Here is a 25,011-nt window from a genome sequence, read left to right on the forward strand (position 1 = left end):
AGTATTTTGCGGTCCAAAATCGTCTGTTCAATAATGACATGCTGATTTTGTATAAAAAATAATGATATCGTGCTTTCTGAAAAGATCGAATTTAAATATTCATTTTCAATTCAATTAATATTAAATCGACTTTTTTCTATATGAATATTTCATACGTAAAACAAACACTATTTTTTTTTGGACAACACAAACACTAGATTATGTAGTTTTTTTTTTTTTGAAGGAACACTAGATTATATAGTTGGTTTCCAGTAATTTTAATTTACTAACTGCAAAATGAGGACTCATTTCCAATTGCTGGTGTACTAATGTTGTCAACAACAGTTGCTCTTGCTTTGAGTTTGAGTTCAGTGACTGATAAATATGCTTTGCTTTCATTGAAAGAAAAGCTTACCAATAGTATACCTGATGCTCGTGAAACTTCTTTATGATGATGATGATAATATTTGACTTCCTCACGTAAAATAATTATTGGTTAATTTTTCCATACTCCTCTTTATTTGAGTTTAAATTTGAAAATTTGTGTATTTATGGCATGTTATTTTTTATGGCATGTTATTTAATGGGGGAATAACTATTTCCATTGTCTTTTCATTGCATAAAATATCGAATTGTATCATTTTTATAAAAATAACGCAACAATGGAATATTTTGGCAAATAACTTGACTTGCACAGAGCTCTCAGTTCGTTATTTAAGAAATAAACTAGATATTTGACCCGTGCTCCGCCCAGGTTTATTGTAAAGGGATTGACATACGAATAAGGATATAACCAACATGATAGGAATGAAATTGGTGCGATGCATTTCTTTAGTATTAAATAAATGTACAAAAAACAAGGGAATATGATAGAAATGAAATTTGTGCGATGCATTTTTTTAGATGGAATTTGTTAGGTTAATTTACTGCTAACCTGATACAGCAAATGAGCGGGAAAATATTAGGTTAAATTGTTGCAGATCTAACAAAATTAATAAATAAGGATATAGCCAACATGATAGGAATGAAATTGGTGCGATGCATTTTTTCAGTATTAAATAAATGTACAAAAAAAATACAAGAGGATAGGAATGAAATTGGTGCGATGCATTTTTTTAGATGGAATTTGTTAGGTTAAATTACTGCTAACCTAATACAGCAAATGAGTGGGAAAATATCTTATTTACTAAAGCTTAACCCGTAAAGCTAACCCTAAACCTAATTTTTTCCCCCCATTTTTTCATCCACTTTTCTAAACCATTGGATCTTGCGCATTTAGGCGCCATTCAATTTTAGCCATTGATCATATTATATTTATCTCTTCTATTTTCCGAAACAACTATTTCGTATTTATCTCTTCTATTTTCCGAAACAACTATTTCATATTTATCTCTAATTATAATTTTGGTCATATCCGAAATTTGTTATCAATTCACTTAAATCCGAAATTTGTTTTCCTATAGTTTTGGCCATCCGAATCCTTATTTATCAATTAACCTAACAAATTTCCCTTTCAAAAAAATAAAATTAACCTAACAAATTTCATTCGTATCCTCCTTTTTTTTTTTTTTGAAACAAATATTTTCTACACTTTTACGATTGCAATTTAACATAACAAATTTCATCTAAAAAAATGCATCGCACAAATTTTATTCTTATCCTCGCCTTTTTTTTTATGAACCAAATATTTTGGTTATATATACGAAGCCCTAAACCTGTTTCTCTCGATAAAAATAAACCCTAAACCGTGGTAAATGCTTAATCCGTAAAGCTAACCCTAAACCTAATTTTTTTTTCCCTCATTTTTTCATCCACTTTTCTAAGCCATTGGATCTTGCGCATTTAGGCGCCATTCAATTTTAGCCATTGATCATATTATATTTATCTCTTCTATTTTCCAAAACAACTATTTCGTATTTATCTCTTCTATTTTCCGTAACAACTATTTCATATTTATCTCTAATTATAATTTTGGTCATATCCGAAATTTGTTATCAATTCACTTAAATCCGAAATTTGTTTTCCTATAGTTTTGGTCATCCGAATCCTTATTTATTAATTAACCTAACAAATTTCCCTTTCAAAAAAAAAAAATTAACCTAACAAATTTCATTCGTATCCTCCTTCTTTTTTTTTTGAAACAAATATTTGCTACACTTTTACGATTGCAATTTAACATAACAAATTTCATCTAAAAAAATGCATTGCACAAATTTTATTCTTATCCTCGCCTTTTTTTTTATGAAGCAAATATTTTGGTTATATATACGAAGCCCTAAACCTGTTTCTCTCGATAAAAATAAACCCTAAACCGTGGTAAATGCTTAATCCATAAAGCTAACCCTAAACCTAATTTTTTCCCCCCATTTTTTCATCCACTTTACTAAGAACACAAAGGTGTTGTTTGTTACTTCTTTCTTTCATACGGTATAACTATAAATACACATGACCATGGCTGTGAATGTCACCTTCATCCTTGAATTTTCTTATCCATGAAAAAGAAGAAGAAATGGTAGGTGAGAAAGCATGAGTGTGGCCTGATAAATTCTTTCTAAAGAGGACCATAGTTTTTTTTTTCTTTTGATAATAAGTGGTTTGTTGTTGTTCATGTTGTAAGATGTTGAACTGCTGACATCGTTGTTTGTGTTTTAGATGAAGATTGTCACGTGCGCCCCTTCCCATTACCTTTTTCTTTTTTGTTTCTTTAATTATAATATACACATGTGGCTTTTTCTTTTAAATTTAATTGAAAAATAATGCATGTGGCGTCCAACTCACTTAAGTGATGAGCCACGTGGGCGTTGATAGAGTCAAGATTAAGGGGACCTTAAAGTTGAAAAAAAAGGGTAAACTTAGGGGGTTAAAAAGTGGTTTTTTTAATAGGGGACCAAAATTGCAACTATGATAAAGTTAGGGGCCAAAAGTGCGTTTAAGTCTTTTAAATAAGATTTGGGTAGAAGAAAATCCAAAAGAAATTTGGGATCCATTTCCAATTAATATAATCCTTCTTTTATTTTTCAGAAAAAATATATAAAATCAATTCAATCAAACTCAATTTTGGTCACCGCATAATCAAACACATGCATAGTAGCTTCTAAAATTGTTTAGTTTAAGTCGATTCTCCAACATGGGTATAATCCGTTGTCGCCCTTTATCATATTTATATTCATGATTTCATATTACTATGATATTTAACTATTGTTATTGTCACACTAAATATCGTATAAGAAATTTTCCCTTTTCTTAACCATTAATTAAAATAATATTTAAACGAATTTAAAAAACACGGTAATAAAATATAGTATATATAGACATAATTATATTTTTAATTTTTAATTTATTTACATACTTTATATTTAACTTATTACAATTTATAGTTTCTTTATCTATATCTAATGAAATTTTATGTTTATAAATAAATATGTTTAGTTCCTATAAAATCACGACATTTTTAAGTTTACTCTGGAATTTTAAACGGTTGCGTGACTATTCATTTGTTTGCTAACAAATCTGTGTGCTGGTATTCTCCTAATATAATTTTTGGTATACTTTTTTAATTTTATAATTGAAACTATGGTTCCCTTACTAAATTAGTTACTAATCAATCAATGTATGGTAACTGATCTATTCGGTGAGGAATCGATGGAGGCAACAGTGGTGAAAAGTGTTCTGATACAGTGGCGATGAGTCTTTACGGTGGAATGGAAGGTGCATGCAGGCACGTTAGCTCTACGAGACTAAAGTCAGTAGAGAAACAAATACAATTAATAACTCCGACGATGGATCTGTTGTTGAGCTTAGTGTGGATTGTGCTGCGCCAAACAATTCAAATGTTCAGATGGTAATTATTACATTAATCTTTCATGAGTCCGTAAAGGTTTAATCCGTAACACAATTGATCAAATTGTTTGCCGCCAATGTCTGCAGGATGTACCAGAGGCTGAGGACTCATGCAGCAATACATGTGTGATTGACACACCAACCACCAAAACATGTGCTAAGAGGTCCTCTAATAGCATTGACTATGTGGCTGTTGATGATGATGAAGCTGGCCAGACGTCGGCCACAAAACCTACCAGAGTTGTTCGTGTCAAAATTGAGCACAAGGACGACAAAGATGTTTAGCTTGCTCGAATGCTAGAGCCGTTTGCTTTGTTATCGAATTCCTTCAATCTGCATAAATCAGACATTAAATAATCTGTGTTTTTTCCTTTTGTTTTTTACAGTTTGGTTTTTAATTTTCTTCAAGTTGCTGTGTCGGCTATATTTACTTAGCTAAGGAAACTTTTTCCAGTCCACCTAAATAAATTTATTCATTGCCATAAGTATTAATTCAACAATTTATTATCATTGTCTTTTATTAGCGCTTCGACCTCTAAATGTACGAAATTTATTTTTAGATTTACCTCCGGAAGGTGTTAATATTTTTCTGAATGTTAGATAGTCATTCACCAAGTTGGTATGCTTGATGAAGAAAACCCAATACTGATTTGGCTTGAGTAACTAGATCCCACGCATTCACATGTTAAATTAAAAGTACAGATTGATAAAACCAAGTTAGTATGCTTGCCTTTGCTTAGTATGTGTTTAAGCGAAGGAACATTTTATAATGTTTTAAACAAGTATGTAACAGATCATTAAAAAATTTAAAATTTTAAGCATAATTAAATAAATTTTAATTTAATAGGGACTAAACTACGTGCTGAAATTTTTTATAGAAACCAAAATCTATCAAAAAAAATTACGAGGACTAAAAACTAAATTTGATATATTTATAGGGACTAAAAACTTTATTAATTATTCGTTTTATTATGTATCAAATTATTCCGGCCCGTGAGACCCGTGCGTTGCACAGGTCGGCGTTCTAGTTAAGTTAAATTGTTGCAGACCTAACAAAATTAATAAATAAGGATCTTTCTTTTTTTTCTTTGTCTTTTAAAATCTATAATTGTTTATTTGAGGAAAAGAAATAGTGTAATCACATAATAAATAGTTAAACATAAATGCGTATTATATAAAAAACATAAATAATTTTATAAAAGTAACTTTCAAAAGACAATTAAAAATAAATGAAAGTGCCCCTCAAAAAACAATAAAAGTAAATGAAAGTAGTATATTTTTTATCAATACTCAACATATGTATCTTTTGACATCCCTAACATCAAATCGTACGAACGTGATATTTATTTTCAAATGCGTGAGTACAATTAAATATTAAATTAGCATTTGTGATGATTAATCGTTGTCGAATAGTCAAAGTGGATTTCAGTCGTCCAATTAAATTTTTTTCATACATAAATAGTAAGTATCGAACCTCTGATGACATAAAGGTGTTAGAACCCCTAGTCCCTTACCACTCATACCAACCACATGTTAATTAGTAATTTACACCATCCGATTTTAAATATAAGTAAAAGGTCACACATATTTGTTCAAAATTAGTTAGACTAAATACTTTTTATTTTTGTTTATATTAAAGATTGGAGATAGTTATTGATAAATGAATGATGTCTAGTTTTTTCTCTAATTGTTATACTTCATTAGGTATTTATATATGAAGATAAATAACATCCAATAGTGAATAAATATAATTTTATAAAATTATGACATTTATTTATCCATTTCCTTAATTTGTGTGGAAACACCTTAATTGAAGTTGGTCTAGAAATAGAGAGAGAGTAGAACAACACGCAGAGGAGGGATAAAGTTCCTTCTTAGGTGTTAATCGTTTGAACCAAAGAGAATTAGTTGAGGAAACTAAGCCGACCTAGATTAATTTTAGCTTTCGTCTATAGTAGTATTATGGAGGACTATGTTCTCTAAACAAAGAAAAAGGACTATGTTTAAAGAAAAAAAATGCATCTAGAAAATTGCATAGAATTGTATTTAGGGGGAAGGTCTTCAAAGGGTTATAATCAGAGGAAAGAGGAGTACCGAGTACCTCATTACGTATTAAACAATTTTTGTCTTCTCTTTTAATTTTATTATCACAATCAAATCAAGTGACAGTTTACTCTTTAGTCAAGTCTTTCATTCGAAGTCAGTCAACCCAACTTGCTGATTGGGCTAAATGTGTGGTATTATACTATTATTAGCATGAAGATTATCTTCGTGGGAAAAATAAAAATAAAAACTAGTACAATATTTTATTTTTTTTGACAAAGAGGGAGTACAATATTTTATGCGTATATAATTGTGTATTCAAGATTGATATGCTGCTCCCTAAAAAAAGTAATGATATGATGTGTTTCCTAAAACAAAAAATAATGATATGCTGATTTTATAAAATTAAATGTTTTTATCTTTATCAATATTTCAATTTTATTTTATTGTCCTCAGATTTTTTTTTTCTCTTTAGTTCCTCAAAAGTTTTTTATCCACACTTTTGCTCTTTGCTTTTAAATCAAATCACATGTAACATTTAAATTTTTGAATGAGTTTTTGCATGATTGTTTATAATATTATAAGAATCTCTTTCAAAAAAGTTTGAATTGTTTAACAAAACATAACTTAAACAAGACTTTTAATTGCAAAAAATACAAGAATTCATATTTAATTTATCCATTGTCAAAAGAATCAAAATTTTGCAAAATAAAATTCTATAATGTACTAAACATGAATGCAAATAAAAATTTAAAATTCTAAATGATACATGAGTTGATTGAAAAGCAGTAACCAAAAATGGTGATAAAAAATTTTGGAGGACTAAAAATCGAAGAAAAAATTTAGGAGGACTAAAATAAAAAATAGAAATATATATAGGAAACAAAAACATATTTCACACTTTATATATTTATTTTCAATTATCTTTCAAAAAAATATTTATTTTCAATTAAGATTGTTTTTAAAAAGAAAGGCAAACAAACCCACTTGGGTTGGCCTAGTGGTATTGGCTTGGGGCCTGGGAGTGTGCTCCTCGTCGTGGTCTCAGGTTCGATTCTCACCGGTGTCGATTTGGGTGGGCTAATTTAGCTTATTCAAAAAAAAAAGAAAGGCAAACACTACCATATTTTGACTGCTGCAGTCCATACTCCTTCCAATGCTTTCCTTTGCTAAGAATAGGTACTTCTTTTCCTTTCCTAGTGAACGTGAGTCCTCAGTTCACGCAGTTTTTGTTTTCAGCGTATCAGTTTCCACAAAAAGAAACACATTTTTCACGCACATATTTTATTGCTGACCAAGCACTTATTTTGCAGATATTTTATCGACTTCTTTCAATATCTATAAATTATAGCTCAAAACAAACACTATATTATAGTTGGTTTCCAATAATACACATTTACTAACTACAAAATGAGGACTTATTCCCAATTGTTGGTGTATTACATGCTGTCAACAACAATTGCTCTTGCTTTGAGTTTGAGTTCAGCGACTGATAAACATGCTTTGCTTTCATTAAAAGAACAGCTTACCAATGGTATACCTGATGCTCTTCCATCATGGAATGAATCTCTTCATTTCTGTCAATGGGAGGGTGTTACATGCGGTCGACGGCACATGAGAGTCTCTGCCTTGCATTTGGAAAATCAAAACTTGGGTGGTACTCTTGGACCATCCTTGGGAAATCTAACATTTCTAAGAATACTCAAACTTTCCAACATCAACTTGCATGGTGAAATTCCAAAAGAAGTTGGCCTTTTGAAGAGGCTGCAAGTTCTTGACTTAAGCAAGAACAAGTTCCATGGTAAGATTCCTTTTGAGCTTACCAACTGCACCAATCTTCAAGAAATTATCTTGTTGTACAATCAACTCACTGGATATGTTGCTTCATGGTTTGGTTCCATGATGCAGCTTAATACGTTGCTTCTTGGAGCTAATAATCTAGTGGGTACAATACCAACTTCTTTGGGAAATATTTCATCACTCCAAAATATAACACTTGCAAGAAATCAGTTGGAAGGAAGTATACCACATGTCTTGGGTAAGTTGTCAAATTTGAAAGAGTTAAATTTGGGTTCAAATAATTTGTCAGGTGAAATCCCTAATTCTATTTACAACCTATCAAATATTCAAATTTTTGTCCTTGGAGAAAACCAATTGTTAGGTTCTCTTCCATCAAATTTACCTCTTGATTTCCCCAAACTTAAAGCCTTCTCAGTAGGAGGGAACCACATGGTCGGAAAGTTTCCTTCTTCAATATCCAACCTCACAGAATTGCGGTATTTTGATATATCATGGAACGGTTTCAATGGACCAATACCTCCAACTTTAGGATCCTTAAACAAACTTCATATTCTTCATATTGGTAATAACAATTTCGGGATTGGAGGAGCTAACGATTTGGATTTTCTTTCCTCGTTAACCAATTGTACACTATTGCAAGAACTAATTTTGGATAACAATAGATTTGGCAGTGTATTGCAAGATCGTATAGGCAACTTTTCTACCAATCTAACTTTTCTTAGTATGGCAGGTAATCAAATATCAGGAAGAATCCCAGAAAGAATTGGCCAACTGATGGGTCTAACAGGTTTAGATATGAAGAAGAATTTCTTTGAGGGAACAATTCCAAATTCAATTGGAATGTTGAGGAATTTAGTTATATTGGTCTTGCAAGAAAACAAATTATCTGGTAAGATTCCTTTTGTTATTGGCAATCTTACTAAGTTGTCTGATTTTTATCTTCATACTAATAAATTAGAAGGAAACATTCCATTGACTCTCAGATATTGCACCAAGTTGCAATCATTTGGTGTTTCTGACAACAACTTGAGTGGCCATATACCTGATCAAACATTTGGCTATCTAGAAGGTTTAATAAATCTTGACTTGTCCAACAACTCTTTGACCGGTCCCATTCCTACAGATTTGGGTAAATTGAAGCATCTTTCCACATTGTATCTATACGCAAACAAATTGTCCGGTGAAATTCCCAATGAACTTGCTACTTGTTTCACACTAATAGAGCTTATGTTGCAGAGAAACTTTTTCCATGGAAGTATACCTTTCTTCTTGGGCTCCTCATTAAGATCCCTCCAAATCTTAGACCTTTCTAGCAATAACTTCATGAGTGTAATCCCTCGGGTATTGGAAAATCTAACATTGTTGGATTCTTTAAACCTGTCTTTTAACAATCTCTATGGTGAGGTTCCCATAAGAGGTGTCTTTAGCAATGTCACTACAATTTCACTTATGGGAAACAAAAACCTATGTGGAGGGATACCACAATTGAAGTTGCCTACATGCTTTAGGGTGCCTTTCAAGAAAATTATCTTCATCTGTGTAATTTGTGAGGGTTTTATATCTTTCATGGCTTTTATGTTTATATATAATCTCAAGAGAAATTCTGTGAAGTTACCTTCTTCACCATCTCTAAATAACGGACTCATGAGGGGTACTTATGGAGAGCTGCATGAGGCAACCAATGGATTTTCTTCATTGAATTTGGTCGGTACGGGAAGCTTTGGTTCTGTTTACAAAGGATCTCTTCCCTATTTAGAAAGTCCTATTGCTGTAAAGGTTTTGAATCTTGAAACACGTGGAGCAGCAAAGAGTTTCATCGCGGAATGCAAATCTCTAGGAAAGATGAAGCATCGGAATCTTGTCAAGATCCGAACTTGTTGTTCAAGTGTTGATTATAAAGGTGAAGATTTCAAGTCTATTGTTTTTGAGTACATGTCAAATGGGAGTCTGGAAAACCTGTTGCATGGCAACGAAGAACATGAGTCTGGAAATCTGAATCTCAATTTCACACAAAGGTTAGACATTGCTCTCGACGTAGCTCATGCATTGGATTATCTTCACAATGATACAGAGCAAGTTGTAGTTCATTGTGATGTTAAACCAAGCAATGTTCTTCTTGATGATGACATGGTAGCCCACTTAGGAGACTTTGGCTTAGCTAGGCTCATTCATGGAGCCACAGAACATTCAATTAAAGATCAAGTTAATTCCTCCACAATTAAGGGAACTATAGGATATATTCCTCCAGGTAAAGTTCTTTCTATGATCATTTTTTGTTGCTATCCTTTAAGATATTTTTCATGTGCTAATGACTTACCTTTATCTTTACCTCTCACACAATTTCATTAGCCTTCTCATTATATTAAAAAGTGATTTTATTTTAATCATTATGCATAAGTATTTGATATATACTCCATTCCTTAATTTCTTTTCTAAAGAATTGTTGTTGCTTGAATAGAATATGGATCAGGTGGTTTGGTATCACCAAAGGGAGATATCTATAGCTATGGAATTCTTCTGTTAGAGATGCTTACTGGAAAGAGACCAACAGATAACATCTTTTGTGAGAATCTAAGCTTACACAAATTTTGTAAGATGAAAATTCCAGAAGGAATTCTTGATATAGTGGATCCATGCTTGCTTATGTCATTTGCTGATCAAACACATGTTGTGGAAAACAACATAAAGGAGTGTCTAGTGATGTTTGCTAAAATAGGAGTTGCATGTTCAGAAGAATTTCCTAGTCAGAGAATGCTCACAAAAGATGTTATAGTGAAGTTGCTTGAAATTAAACAGAAATTACCGTGCTAGGAACTATTACTACTTTGATAAGAAAATAATGGTGTCCGCCTTGATGATGGACAAATCTTGTATTCCTTACGTGTGTTTTTAGTTTTGTTATTTTGTGTGAGAAATCCTTGATCAACACTGATCTAGAAACAGAGAGAGTAATGAGTAAGCACATTAACATCAAAATGAAAACATTTACTCCTTTTTAAAGTTAAGTCTTTCATTCATGATCCAAAGGTTTCCCTCCCCTACTTCGGATTGCACTGTGGTACTGTTAGCGCAAAGAATATTCGGTAGCCTGCTAAAGAAATAATGAGAAACTTGATAAAGATTTGTGTTATTTTGACACAAAGAAAGAATAGATAAATACGGTCACTGTTTTATAAAAAAAATTATTTTTTAATTCATAGAATAACTATATGCAATTGGTCTATAATATTGATAAGATACATTAATTTTTTTTTTTTTTGAAAGAAAATGCATTAATTATTTAATGAACTTAAAAATGATGTTTTATTTATACCGTGACTAAAGGGAGTACAGATTAAATATTAAAAATGTGGTTAAATATTATTCAATGATGATTAATGAATATAATAAGATGTTGCAACTCATTGGCCATCTGCTGAATACAATTATTATTATGGACAATGCTTAAGTTAGCGAATTTTTCATCCCGAGTTTTCCACGAGGAGACTTGGCATTTATTTTGGCCACAAATATATCCACCACAATCCTTTATTCCACAAAATCCGGATTTCACACCCTTCCACTATTTAACACGTGTGCTTCGTGAGGTGTTCGGGATAAATTCCTTCGCACTAAATAGCAGTGCCCTATTATTATTTTTTGCAAAAGCAAACTTAACTTATTTAATTCTTCCAGGTAGTAATAATACATGTCGGAATATATTAAAAAATGTAGTGACTACTATAAGACAACGCCCCTCTAAGCCTCTAGATAACAAGCAGTGGCGGAGCCCTTCATGGGCTGAGGTGGGCCACGGCCCACCCCCAAAAATTAAAAAATCAACGATTATAGGTCTACTTTGCGAGATTTTATACAATTTTGTGTCGGTTTTAGATTTCGGTTGATCCAAATTCCCGTAAAGTGGTGTAGTGGCTCACCCAAAAAATTTAAATAATTCAATTATAGGTCTATTTTGCGAGATTTTATACAATTTTATGTCGATTTTAGGTTTTGGTTGATCCAAAAATAAAACTCCTTTACGTGGTAAATTTGCACATGAAATAATTGGTCACTTGAATGGATAAAAAATAATTTGGCCGACCCCCAGAATATTTTCTAGCTCCGCCACTGATAACAAGTAAGAAACATTGTTGGCTTACCTTCGAATAAAACCTAACCTAAAGTTTGGTAAAGAAAGAAGGAACTTCCTACAAACATTTAAAGAAGTAACCTTCCATGCTCATGAAACTTCTTTGTGATGATGATGATGATATTTGACTTCCTCACGTAAAATAATTATTGGTTAAATTTTCAATACTCCTCTTTATTTGATTTTAAATTTGAAAATTTGTGTATTTTATTTGATTTTATTTAATGGCAGAGTAACTATTGCCATATTCTTTTCAATTATTTCCGTGAAAGGAACAAGCAATTGTTTGCATAAAGTATGGAATTCTATCACTGTGAGAAAACTAAATTAGAGTGTATTTGGACGAGGAATGTTTTGAAGGAATTCAAATTCTTTGAAGTGAATTTTATTGATTGGATGATAATTTGAAGATTTTCAGAATGGTGGAAATTTATGAAGTATTTTGTTCAAGTTAAATTTAGAGAATTTCAAATGACACATAAAAGCTAAGAATTTCAAATTTCTTCATTGTTATAAGTTTTCAAAATTTTCATTTTGGACCTCAAATTTTCCAAAATTTTCAAATTGACCCCAATAAATTTCCAAAAAATTGTAAATTGACCCTACAATTTTTTCAAAAAATATTATTTGACCCCTCGAATTTTTTAAATTTGAAAATTGACCACAATTTCAATTTTCAAATTTGGCCCAAAAACAAGTATTGTATGAAAAAGATAAATAATTTTGTCTTTGAAATGCAATTTTGCAGGCAATGCAGCCTATGTACTCTTGTGCGGATTATATATTCTCAATTCTCTAACCTGCTGGATGCTCACCAAAAACAAGTATTTGGAGTCACCATGTGGAGACTGTGGAAGCATAGAAACAACAAGTTTTGGAATGATGCAACTGAAACAGTTAAGACATCTGTGACCGAGTCGGCTCCTTACTCACAAGTTGACAGAAACAACAGGGTTTGAAATGATACAACTCGAGATCCTATTCAATGCAATGTGGACACATCCTTTTTCTAATTCCCTCAACAAAGTCAGTATTAGAGTGTGCATTAGGGACGACGAGGAGATTCTTATTCTCGCAAATACATAATGGTTTGCACCAATAGATGATGTTGATATCGGTGAGGCTCTGGGTCTATTATCGGTGTTGCAATGGGTTAAGGATCTTCAATTGATGAATATGAATTTTGAAATGGTCTCCAAAACGATGGTTTACATTGAAATGGACTCCAATGCGGATTTTGAAATGGACTTTAAATAGGAGGTTATAATCTCGAAAAAGAGAGAGTATTCCATTATTATGACAATAAATAATGAATAAATATACTTTTATAAAATTATGACATCTATTTATTCGTTTATTATTTTCTTATTTTGTGTGGTAACACCTTAATGGAAGTTGATCTAGAAATATAGAGTAGTAATAGAATAAGTGCATTAACAATTTCGGTGTTCTCTTCCAATTATTATGTACCACTATCACATTCAAGTGAACCGTTTACTCTTTGAAGCCAAGTCTTTCCTTCCAAGTCAATTAACCGAACTTGCTAATAGGGCTAAAAATGTGTGGTTCTATTAGCTTGAAGATTATCTTCATGTGATAAAATAAAAATAGAAACTACAGGATTTTATGCTTATATAATCGTGTATACAAAAATATATGCTGCTTTTGCATAAAAAAATTAAAAAATAATAATAATAATAATAATAATAATAATAATAATAATAATAATAATAATAATAATAATAATAATCATGGTTTTTGAGAAATTGACAATCAAATATGTTTTTTATCCTTATCAAGAATATATGCTGATTTTACTTTTAAATAAGTTAAATGGGTTTTTTTATAGATTTTTTTATGAATTTTTTGTGTAGTGATGTCGATGATGATGTTAATGTTTGTTGATGAATTTCTGGATTTTTTTGGGTTTTCTATGAAGTTTGATGAAGATGTGTTGAAGATGATGAAGAAGAGGAAAGGAAGGAAGAAGATGAAGTTTTCTATGAATTTTTGGGTTTGGTTCCTCTGCGAATTTTGTTTTTTGATGGTCCCTCTAACTTTGTGATTCAGCATATGGAACGATCACATCAGCGTCGTCTGCTACATCGCATGTTGTCACGTCATCCTCAGTTTGTCACATAAACGTTTTTGTAACAGATGATGACGGCATGAACCAAAACCAAAACGTTTATAGCTTACAGAGGTTGTTTTAAAACAAAAAAAGATACATGAACGAAAACCAAAAACACGCAAACTTACACGGACAATTTACTTATTTAAGCTAAAGTTTTTATCCGAGGAGATTAACATCCGAATCTAACATTGAATATTACATCTACTGTTGTTTAAAATATTAATGCAATGCAACCTTATTGTTGAAGTGAACCCTACATTAGTCCTCTAAATGATGACATTTATTTACTATTGATTGATATTTCAGCTCCAACAACCACAATGAGTTTTCCGTAGTAAATTTATTTTTCAAATTGCATTAATACCATTAATATCGATGGAGTGTAGTAAATTAGTACTCTTGTGAGGTGTAACCTTGTTCCTTCCATGCTCGTGAAACATCTTTGTGATGATGATGATGATCTAATAATTATTGGTTAAATTTTCCATACTCCTCTTTAATAAAATTATGACATCTATTTATTCGTTTATTACTTTCTTAATTTGTGTGGTAACGCCTTAATGGAAGTTGATCTAGAAATACAGACGGTAATAGAACAAATGCATTTACAATTTCGTTGTTCTCTTCCAATTATTCTGTACTACTATCACATTCAAGTGAACCGTTTGCTCTTTGAAGTCAAGTCTTTCATTCCAAGTCAATCAACCCAACTTGCTAACAGGGCTAAAAATGTGTGGTACTATTTGCTTGAAGATTATCTTCATGTGATAAAATAAAAACTACGGTATTTATGCTTATATAATCATTTAAATGATATGCGGATTTTGTATAAATATAATAATGATATCATGGTTTTTGAAAAATTAGTAATTAAGTATGTTTTTTATCCTTATCAATATACCATTTTTTTAGTTTTATTGTCTTTAGAAAAAATTCAACTTTTAGTCCCTCAAAAGTTTCAAATGATACATAAGTTGTCTTAAAAACAATGACCAAAAGTGGTGATGAAAAACTTTTAAATGACTAAAAGGAAAAGAAAAAATTTAGAGACTAAAAGGAAAATAAAATATATAAGGACCAAAAATATATTTAATCCTTTATAATTTTAATTTTAATTTCAATTAAAATTATCTTTTAAAAAAGGGAAATGTTAACGAGTGCCCCCGGGGCACTCTTTAAGCTCCTATAAAAGTAAGTTTTTATGAAAATCAAGGTAATTAATGCATTGAAATTTGTGACATTTGACTTTTTTAAAAATAATTTCTAAATTTAGGATGCTTAAAGAGTGCCCCGGGAGCACTCGTTAACAAGACCCAAAAAAAGACACAAACACTACACCATTTTGACTGATAAATTTATGAAACATTTCTATTCCTTTCCTAGTAAACCTTGAGTCCCCAATTCACACGTCAATTTTGCTTTCAAGCGTATTAGTTTCCACAAAAAAGGAACATTTTTCACGCGGATTCAGATTGTAGGATAGATATATTTATTGGACCAATCCCTTCTTTTTTGGACTGCAAAGTACACTTTCTAATTACATCTACTTCTTTCAATAATACTCATTCACTAACTGCAAAATGAGGACCCATTTGTTGTTGTACATGTTGTCAACAACAGTTGCTCTTGCTTTGAGTTTGAGTTCAGTGACTGATAAACATGCTTTACTTTCATTGAAAGAAAAGCTTATCAATGGTATACCTGATGCTCTTCCATCATGGAATGAATCTCTTCATTTCTGTGAATGGGAGGGTGTTACATGCGGTCGACGCCACATGAGAGTCATTGTCTTACATTTGGAAAATCAAAATTGGGGTGGTACTCTTGGACCATCCTTAGGAAATCTAACCTTTCTCAGAATACTCAAACTTTCCAACATCAATTTGCATGGTGAAATTCCAAAAGAAGTTGGTCTTTTGAAGAGGTTGCAAGTTCTTGACTTGAGCAAGAACAATTTTCATGGTAAGATTCCTTTTGAGTTTACCAATTGCACCAGTCTTAAGGAAATTATCTTGTTGTACAATCATCTCACTGGAAATGTTCCCTCATGGTTTGGTTCCATGATGCAGCTTAATAAGTTGCTTCTTGGAGCTAATAATCTAGTGGGTACAATACCAACTTCTTTGGGAAATATTTCATCACTCCAAAATATAACACTTGCAAGAAATCAATTGGAAGGAAATATACCACATGTCTTGGGTAAGTTGTCAAATTTGAAAGAGTTTAATTTGGGTTCAAATAATTTGTCAGGTGAAATCCCTAATTCTATTTACAACCTATCAAATATTCAAATTTTTGTCCTTGGAGAAAACCAATTGTTAGGTTCTCTTCCATCAAATTTACCTCTTAATTTCCCCAAACTTAAAGCCTTCTCAGTAGGAGGGAACCACATGGTCGGAAAGTTTCCTTCTTCAATATCCAACCTCACAGAATTGCGGTATTTTGATATATCATGGAACAGTTTCAATGGACCAATACCTCCAACTTTGGGATCCTTAAACAAACTTCATATTCTTCATATTGGCAATAACAATTTTGGGAGTGGAGGAGCTAACGATTTAGATTTTCTTTCTTCGTTAACCAATTGTACACTATTGCAAGAACTAATTTTGGATAACAATAGATTTGGTGGTGTATTGCAAGATCATATAGGCAACTTTTCTACCAATCTAATTTGGCTTAGTATGGCGGGTAATCAAATATATGGAAGAATACCTGAAAGAATTGGACAACTGATAGGTCTAACAGGTTTAAGTATGAAGAAGAATTTCTTTGAGGGAACAATTCCAGATTCAATTGGAATGTTGAAGAATATGATAATATTGGTCTTGCAAGAAAACAAATTATCTGGTAAGATTCCTTTTGTTATTGGCAATCTTACTAAGTTGTCTGAGTTTTATCTGCATACCAATAAATTAGAAGGAAACATTCCATTGACTCTCAGATATTGCACCAAGTTGCAATCATTTGGTGTTTCTGACAACAACTTGAGTGGCCATATACCTGATCAAACATTTGGCTATCTAGAAGGTTTAATAAATCTTGACTTGTCCAACAACTCCTTAACCGGTCCCATTCCTTCAGATTTCGGTAACTTGAAGCATCTTTCCGTATTGTATCTATACACAAACAAGATGTCCGGTCAAATTCCCAATGAACTTGCTGGTTGTTTGACACTAATAGAGCTTGTGTTGCAGAGAAACTTTTTTCATGGAAGTATACCTTCCTTCTTGGGCTCCTCTTTAAAGTCCCTCGAAATCTTAGACCTTTCAAGCAATAACTTCACGAGTGTTATCCCTCGTGAACTAGAATATCTAACATCATTGAATTCTTTAAACTTGTCTTTTAACAATCTCTATGGCGAGGTTCCCATAATAGGTGTCTTTAGCAATGTCACTGCAACTTCACTTATGGGAAACAATGATCTTTGTGGGGGTATTCCTCAATTAAAGTTGCCTACATGTTCTAGGTTGCTCTCCAAGAAACATACGAGGTTTCTTAAAAAGAAGTTTGTCCTCATCGTTGTTATTGGTGGAATTTTGATCTCTTTAATAGCTTTTATTATTATCTATTTTCTCGGGAAAAAGGCCAAAAAGTTTCTTTCTTTAGCATCTCTACAGAATGGGCACTTGGAGGTTACTTATGAAGATTTACATGAAGCAACCAATGGATTTTCTTCATCCAATTTGGTAGGCGCAGGAAGTTTTGGTTCTGTATACAAAGGATCTTTGCTTAAATTTAAAGGACCTATTGTAGTAAAGGTGTTGAAACTTGAAACACGAGGGGCATCGAAGAGTTTCGTGGCTGAATGTAAAGTACTGGAAAAGATGAAACACAAAAACCTTCTGAAGCTCCTAACTTTCTGTTCAAGTGTTGATTATAATGGTGAAGTTTTCAAGGCTATAGTTTTTGAATTCATGCCTATGGGGAGTCTAGAAGGCTTGTTGCACAATAATGAACATCTTGAGTCTAGAAATCTAAATCTCAACCTCAGACAAAGGTTAAGTGTTGCTCTTGATGTAGCACATGCATTGGATTATCTTCACCATAATTCCCATGAAGCTGTAGTTCACTGTGATATTAAGCCAAGTAATGTTCTTCTTGACGATGACATTGTTGCTTACTTAGGAGATTTTGGGTTAGCAAGGTTCCTTAATGGGGCTACAGGGAGTTCCAGTAAAGATCAAGTTAGTTCAGCTGCAATTCAAGGAACCATAGGATATGTTCCCCCAGGTAAAAAGCTTTATATTCCTAAATATACTTTAAATGTTTTACCTACACTTGTGAATTACCTTATGGAAAAAGAGCAAAAGTTATCTTGATTAATTCATGTTTTAATATTGACAGACAATATCACAGTTGCAATAAATTAATAAGCACTCAAACTGTAATAATTCAATGTTTTTATCAACAATTTTTCTAACCAGTACGAAATTGTGGTTGAGATATACTATTCACCTTTGTTTTTGTCTAAAGATATGTTGTTGGAACAGAGTATGGAGTAGGTGGCAAAGTATCACCACAAGGAGATGTTTACAGCTATGGAATTCTATTGTTGGAGATGTTAACAGCGAAAAAACCAACTGACAACATGTTTTGTGAAGGTCTAAGCCTACACAAATTATGTAAGATGGCAATCCCTCAAAAGATCACTGAGATAGCAGATTCACAATTGCTTATCCAATTTTCTGAAGAACAAATGGGGATTATGGAAGATCAGAGGGAGAATCTAGTGTCCTTTGCTAGGATTGGAGTTGCATGTTCGGAAGAATACCCCGCTCAGCGAATGTGCATAAAAGATGTTATAGCAGAGTTACATGCAATTAAACAGAAGTTGACCCTCTAGACACCATTTGTTGTGACAATAAAATAGTTGCATTTACTATCCATTATTGTCTTTCCCATATATGTGTTGTTTGCACCACATCAATTTATATGTAATGATGTAACATTCATGTAGACTTTCACCTTTAACCAGTCTCTAGAATAAACAAATATTGCCAGGAAGATAAAAATGCAACTGTTTGTGTGCTCATATCCTTTGTATCAGTATGCAATGGTTTTGGCTTGACTTTATATTTTTATATCTGAAATCATCTTATTTGCCAACACATAAAAGATGCTTACTAATAAAATAACAACTCGGACACAAAATAAAGACGGGTTATACACAACATAAGCCATCTCCAAGCTCCGACCTGAATTGTATATTTTATCATGATACCACAAATCATGTATTCTGCAAAATTGACTTTCAATGTAATGAAATGACCCATTATTTTAGTTAGATTACATGAAAATTTTAGATGGTCAAGTACTTCATTCGTAGCCTAGAGGCCCTAGACTAAGTATATTTCACAGTATAGGGAAGGATGTGTTTGGCAACACTGTGACATAATTAGTTGATGGTGAAATTTTCACACCATGACCAATAGCATAGGAATGCTTGCATTGTGTGGCAGGAAACAAAATACATTAAGGAGTGAAGACAGTATATAATTGAGACCAGAACCAGACTATAGTATCTATAAACAAATGCTTCCTTTCAATAGACTATTCAGCTCAGAACTTTTAAATACCTCCAATAAAGAAACTTGCACTGTCTCAAATCTACCACATTGGGAGGAAACTCTTAGATTGCAACTTAGAGAGCGTTCACCTAAATAATTTGTGCTTAGGTATAAGAACTGATGCATAAGTTGTTTCTGCACTTGTAAACTCCAAAAAGCACAGAGTTGTTTCTAAAAGCTATTCTAAGAAATGGCATTAATAAGTTGTTTCTTCACTGATAAACTCCAAAAAGCACAGAGTTGTTTCTAAAAGCTATTCTAAGAAATGACATTAAGTGCATGTATGTTTGGTATCTAGGTGGGTTTTCTTGGATTCTAAACATGCACTTAAGTGTTTGAGACGGTGATTCCAGGAAAAACCCACCGTGGTAACTGTATGTTTGGTTTAAATTTAGGATGAGCCTAAATAAATTTTAGAGGTAAATAATTGATTTTAACATGTTTGGATGTCGTCAAGTAGAATTTATTTCGACTCTAGAATTCATTCTAAATTGAAGATGGAATTTGTAGTTTGACTCCAAATGTAATCTTAACATTCACATTTATCGTTCTACTCATTTTTACGTGAATGTATCCAAACATAAACTACTTCACATACAACTCACTTTTAGCACTGATTCACATATAATCATAATCCTTGTAGCACCGATTAGGTGTGTCAGTAACACATGAGATTACATTCAATTAATTCATTTTATCAAATTATCACTGGTGTCAACCTCTGTGTCTCGTTTCCAGTGTATATGTCTTTGTCGGTGATTCTTAACTCATTCAATTGTTATGACCACAGAACCAAAGAAGCATTAAAATTAACTCTTCAAAACATCTTTCAAAGGGTACTTAATACAGTTTAACTCTAAAATCATTCTAACTGAAGAAATCGTTTAAGTTTATGAAACCCAACAAATAAACTAAAATCAACATAACAGCAAAAGTTTACATTTGAGAATTCCAACATTACTAATAATTCCAATAATTCAATTACATAAACAGAGTGAGTTTCACAACAACAAACACAAATCAAAACTTACCATAACAATATACACAACAAACTAAAAAAATATAAATTACCTAAACACGGTGGCGCGTGAAACGCAATCAACATCATCATTTACCGTTATCATAATCAACAATTTCCGAATCAGTAACAGATCTAGAATGCAGAACAATCGATCTCCCAATCGAGTTAATCCAATCCTCTTTCTCCTTATCAGAATCCGCAATAAAATACATCGTATCAGCGCGAGTGGAAAGTTCAAACGAGTAGGGTTTATGAAGAATATCTTCAGCGCCTTTAACAGTAAGACAAGTAGCAACAGGGATAACACCACGCGGTATAGAAGCGCGTGTAATTGTTGATTCTTTGAACCAGAAGAGCTTCCCTTGTTTCAAAACGAACCAACGTCTTCGCCATGTTTTTATGTATTCGCCTTGTTTTGTTAACCAGCCGGTTCGTTCTGGGTTCGACCAGAATTCGACGCCGGAGTAGTCGACCGGGTTTGTGGTTGAACCGGTTGCGTAGCGCCACAGACTCGCTGCCATTCCGGTTCGGGTTTACGCGAAGGTGATATCGGAAACTGAATTACAACTAGTTTGTTGTGAAGAAAACAAGTTGCATCGCGTTGCTTTGCTGGATACGCCGAACAAAACGTTTTTGTCACCGAGAAGGTCTTAGGTGGTCACATGACCAAAAAATTTGATTTGGTCACTGGACACCAAAGCATTGCCAATTTCTTTCTTCTTCTTTTTTTAGTTTTTTTTCTCTCTCTCATTGTTGTGGGATGTCATTCATTGATTGGATGTGACCAAATTCATATTTATGGTCCAAGACCACCCAAGAATTTTCCTTTGTCACCTACTAGTAGGTTTCTCAGTTCATTATTCAACATGACACGTAAGCAAAAACATGTGTTGGATGTTTTAAAAATAATTAAATATGTGTTTTTTTTTTACACAAAAATAATTAAATGTGTTGGATTGGATGTTTTAAAATAGTTACACTAACCATTGTCTTAAGAACTCATAAATAAAAATAAATTATAAATTTGATATGAAAAAGGTACATTTTTAAAGTTTTAAGATGTCGAATACATCATTCTTAAGATAAGTTTTCTCTTTTAAGTTTCTTAATATATGATCTTAAGGCACTTGTTAGTATTTCCTTTTAAAATACTTGCTCCGTCCCAATTTTTATGATCTTGTTGACTGTTGCACCCAATGCAGAATTTGAACTTTTAATATCTTTAATTATGTATTTGCAAAAATTATAAAAATTTGACACTCCATTTGTCTCAAAATAATAGTTGTTTTGTTATAAATATTAATAGTGGATGTCCAAATAGCAAATGGGTTAATGGACTATACTACTAGATCATTGGGCTTAGTCCATAAGCTATTCTATTTCCCTATAAATAAAGCTCATTTGTAACATTCTCAACTACACCAGAGAATAATAATATTTCTCTCTTCCTCTTCTTATCTCTATTATTGTTTCTATTTACTTAGTTTTATAACACGTTATCAGCACGCTCTAATCAACTAAGAAGGTGAATAGTTCTTCTTAATCTATTATAATAAGTTGTAATTTCGTATCGATGATTATAGGTTATTGTTGCAATTCCATCAATTTATAATCAATGCCTTATAGATACATATTATTGTTATTATACAAATTATATACTGTTTTGTTTGTTTTTAATTAAACATTCATGCATCCCTGAAGGATTGCATAAAATATTGATCACATCTATAATATAGTTCCTGAAGAACTATATTCAGAAAGGAACGCATCCTTGAAGGATTGTTTAAAAACTCAAACTATTTTCCAATGAATTCCTGATGAATTGAAAGGTTTTGCATCCCTGAAGGATTGCTTAAAAACTCAAATTGTTTTTCAATGAATTCCTGATGAATTCAAAGGTGTTGCATCCCTGAAGGATTGCTTAAAAACACAATTTTTTTACTGAATTCCTAATGAATTCAACAAAGATGCATCCCTGAAGGATTGTACAAATGAATTAATTAGAGTTATTATATTTTTGATCAAGATTTAATTTATTATATAGTTCTGGAAGAACTCACAAAGAATTCAATAAGTATTTTAATATCCCTGAAGCATTGCAAAAGTAGCACAATTTTCATTATTTTTATCGTAAATTTGCTCTGTTTTAGTATGATCATCTTTAGTGTTTATTTTAATTATTGTGATGAATAATACCTTAATGTGTAAGAGTAGTAACAATTTTTCTTCTTTAATGTGAATTTTATTGTATTTTAATATTGTAATCAATAGTATTTTAATATGCATGAATAATTACCATATTAAACGTTATGTCATTATGGTTGCATTAAATCATAATTATGTGAATTTTTTTATATTACTGTTATTATTTATTCTGTATACATTTTTGAAGAATTCAAAAGTGTTAATTTCTAAAAGATTGTTAGAGGATTGATTTTATTGTTTAAATATATTGCATAGTTCTTGAAGAACTTAAATACTCGGTTTTATTTTCTATGAATTCATGAAGAATTCGGTAATGATACATCCTAGAAGGATCCTACAATTAACTGATTGGATCGGTTATATAGTTCTTGAAGAACTTAAAAACCAAATTTTATATGAATTTCACAAGAATTCAAAAGTCTAGAGTTTATTCTCTATGAGTTTCAGAAGAACTCAAAAGTCTCAAATTTTGTTTAAATATGTTGGCTAATTCCTGAAAATTTAAAAAAAGCCAATTTTTATTCTCAATGAATTCTTGAAAAATTCAATATTGATGCCTCCTTTTAAGGATTACTTGAAGAATAATTTTCAAAGATCATTGGTTATGAACATCTGTGATATAGTTCTTGAAGAACTAAAATAAACATATTATTGAAAGCATCCATGAAGGACTACTTAAGGAATGAATTATCTCAATCATTGTTCATGAAGATTTGTGGCATAGTTCCAGAAGAACTAATGCTTTAATAAACACCCTTATGGGCCGTAAAAAACGGTGATTTTTCTTGGTCACCGTTTATGTAAATTTGATGTTGAGTTCTTGAAGAACTACACATTTAAATCATAACAGAACACAAATTTATAAGATCTATTTTATCATGAAAAAAAGGAGGAAAATATGAGACAATAGATGTTTTTATACCACTCGAATATGCTCCTGAAGTAGCAAAATGAGTGAATATCTTGAAGAATATTTTTAAATGGTTACTCACATTTGTAATTGAATAATGAGTGGTTTTTGATCAAAATAGTGAAAAGTCACATTGAACGTCATTCCCAGAAGTGAATGGTTCATATTGTTTGTTTTATATAACTAATATCATGGTTATGGTAATTGATTTAGTAAAGATTAGTATTGATATGACACATGCCAAGGTCATACAATTCCTTTAGTATGAACTTAGATTAGATAGAAAATTACTATTTGATCAAAGATTTTCTTGATACGATCATATTTATATCATATGGATTGAATCTTGAAAGATTGTTTTCTTATTGCATTATCAAAGTTTGGTTATGATTTTCTTCTTTCTTATTGCATAAGACTTCTAGATGGCTTGAATTACAAGGTAAGCACAAATTTTTATTTACATAATTCTTGAAAATATATTCTATGAATTATCATTCTCTTATTTACTTCTAAATCCTTCAAGATTATTATCTCATAAACAATACATGTTAGATATGTATATTTTCTTATGAAATACATTTATTTGATCTTGATCTCACATGTAATTTACATGGTGGAGATATCAAACTTGAAAAGGATATTTTATTGACAATTTGTGTTGCCTAAATATTACCTTGAAAGAAAAGCTTTATGATTTATAAACTTTTACTTCTTCGAGAAATTTCGTGTTTAGTTTGTTTTATAATTGATAAAATTATGGTTATGCAAAAGATAAATCAAGGTTTTAAGAATATTCCTTATGTAATTTTATTTGGGTAGAATTTTGTTGTTGTTTATTGTTATTGTTTCAAATTGATAAAAACAAATGAAGCGAATATTATTGTAAACCAGAAGTTTACAAATCTTCTTTCAAATGGTAATTCTTAAAAATATATAACAATTCCAGAAGGATTGCTCAAAATTGTTTTTCTTGATTATTTGTGGTATAATTCCCGAAGAACTACAAGATTACTCGAAGCTCCTGAAGAGCTAATGTATTGTTACATAAAGTAACAAAGTTACACGTTGAGATTGCATTCTAATATGATTTTATTGAGTTATAAAATATCCATCCAAATGGATATCATATTGAAAAATATATGTTAAATATCTCTATTATGAGATATACTCTGGTGAAAATAAGTGTAATGGAAAAGTGATGTTGTCTATGATTTGTAATACGCTTATATTAGTGCAATGGAAGCACATATTATGTAAACCAGAAGTTTACATACTATATTAAGTTTGTCGTTGGCAAGACCGGTTGGGTTATCCCGGATCTATTATGATGCAAAATAGATAAATTTTAATGGATTTGTATTGAAGATCCAGTAGATTCTT

At 31.6% G+C, this 25,011-nt stretch overlaps 3 protein-coding genes and 1 long non-coding RNA gene across 5 annotated transcripts; 3 read left to right on the forward strand and 1 right to left on the reverse strand.

Annotated features, from left to right (window-relative positions):
• Positions 1-1,632: 1,632 nt before the first annotated feature.
• On the forward strand, positions 1,633-4,342 carry LOC146924132 (uncharacterized). The gene is made up of 2 exons (XR_015010045.1): positions 1,633-3,820; positions 3,907-4,342. It is a non-coding gene; the product is annotated as an uncharacterized LOC146924132 (long non-coding RNA).
• A 2,656-nt stretch (positions 4,343-6,998) lies between these two features.
• Positions 6,999-10,662, forward strand: LOC146924133 (uncharacterized). Its single transcript, XM_085709151.1, has 2 exons — positions 6,999-9,910; positions 10,121-10,662. Exons 1-2 carry the CDS (start codon positions 7,273-7,275, stop codon positions 10,471-10,473), a joined length of 2,991 nt encoding a protein of 996 aa, XP_085565277.1. The 5' UTR covers positions 6,999-7,272; the 3' UTR covers positions 10,474-10,662.
• A 4,716-nt stretch (positions 10,663-15,378) lies between these two features.
• LOC146924134 (putative LRR receptor-like serine/threonine-protein kinase At3g47570) lies at positions 15,379-18,940 on the forward strand. Of its 2 annotated transcripts, XM_085709154.1 has the most exons (3): positions 15,441-15,887; positions 15,995-18,158; positions 18,419-18,940. In XM_085709154.1, exons 1-3 carry the CDS (start codon positions 15,885-15,887, stop codon positions 18,769-18,771), a joined length of 2,520 nt encoding a protein of 839 aa, XP_085565280.1. In that variant the 5' UTR covers positions 15,441-15,884; the 3' UTR covers positions 18,772-18,940. The 2 variants fall into 2 exon arrangements, with proteins under 2 accessions (XP_085565279.1, XP_085565280.1); XM_085709153.1 differs by having other exon boundaries at positions 15,379-18,158.
• Positions 18,941-20,436: 1,496 nt separating this feature from the next.
• LOC146924135 (Pleckstrin homology (PH) domain superfamily protein) lies at positions 20,437-21,157 on the reverse strand. Its single transcript, XM_085709155.1, has one exon. The coding sequence runs from the start codon at positions 21,035-21,037 to the stop codon at positions 20,603-20,605; it is 435 nt and encodes a 144-aa protein (XP_085565281.1). The 5' UTR covers positions 21,038-21,157; the 3' UTR covers positions 20,437-20,602.
• Positions 21,158-25,011: the final 3,854 nt, after the last annotated feature.

This window comes from Medicago sativa, chromosome 5, assembly GCF_051527215.1.
Source record: "Medicago sativa cultivar Bolivia chromosome 5, Bolivia_mono, whole genome shotgun sequence".
NCBI lineage: Eukaryota > Viridiplantae > Streptophyta > Magnoliopsida > Fabales > Fabaceae > Medicago > Medicago sativa.

Excerpts from the sequence above, each read along its gene's own strand:
- LOC146924134 (XM_085709153.1), top strand. The coding sequence starts at position 15,506 with ATGAGGACCCATTTGTTGTTGTACATGTTGTCAACAACAGTTGCTCTT. Across the intron at positions 18,159-18,418 it reads CATAGGATATGTTCCCCCAG|AGTATGGAGTAGGTGGCAAA; the intron begins GTAAAAAGCTTT and ends TTGTTGGAACAG.
- LOC146924135 (XM_085709155.1), bottom strand. The coding sequence starts at position 21,037 with ATGGCAGCGAGTCTGTGGCGCTACGCAACCGGTTCAACCACAAACCCG.
- LOC146924133 (XM_085709151.1), top strand. The coding sequence starts at position 7,273 with ATGAGGACTTATTCCCAATTGTTGGTGTATTACATGCTGTCAACAACA. Across the intron at positions 9,911-10,120 it reads TATAGGATATATTCCTCCAG|AATATGGATCAGGTGGTTTG; the intron begins GTAAAGTTCTTT and ends TTGCTTGAATAG.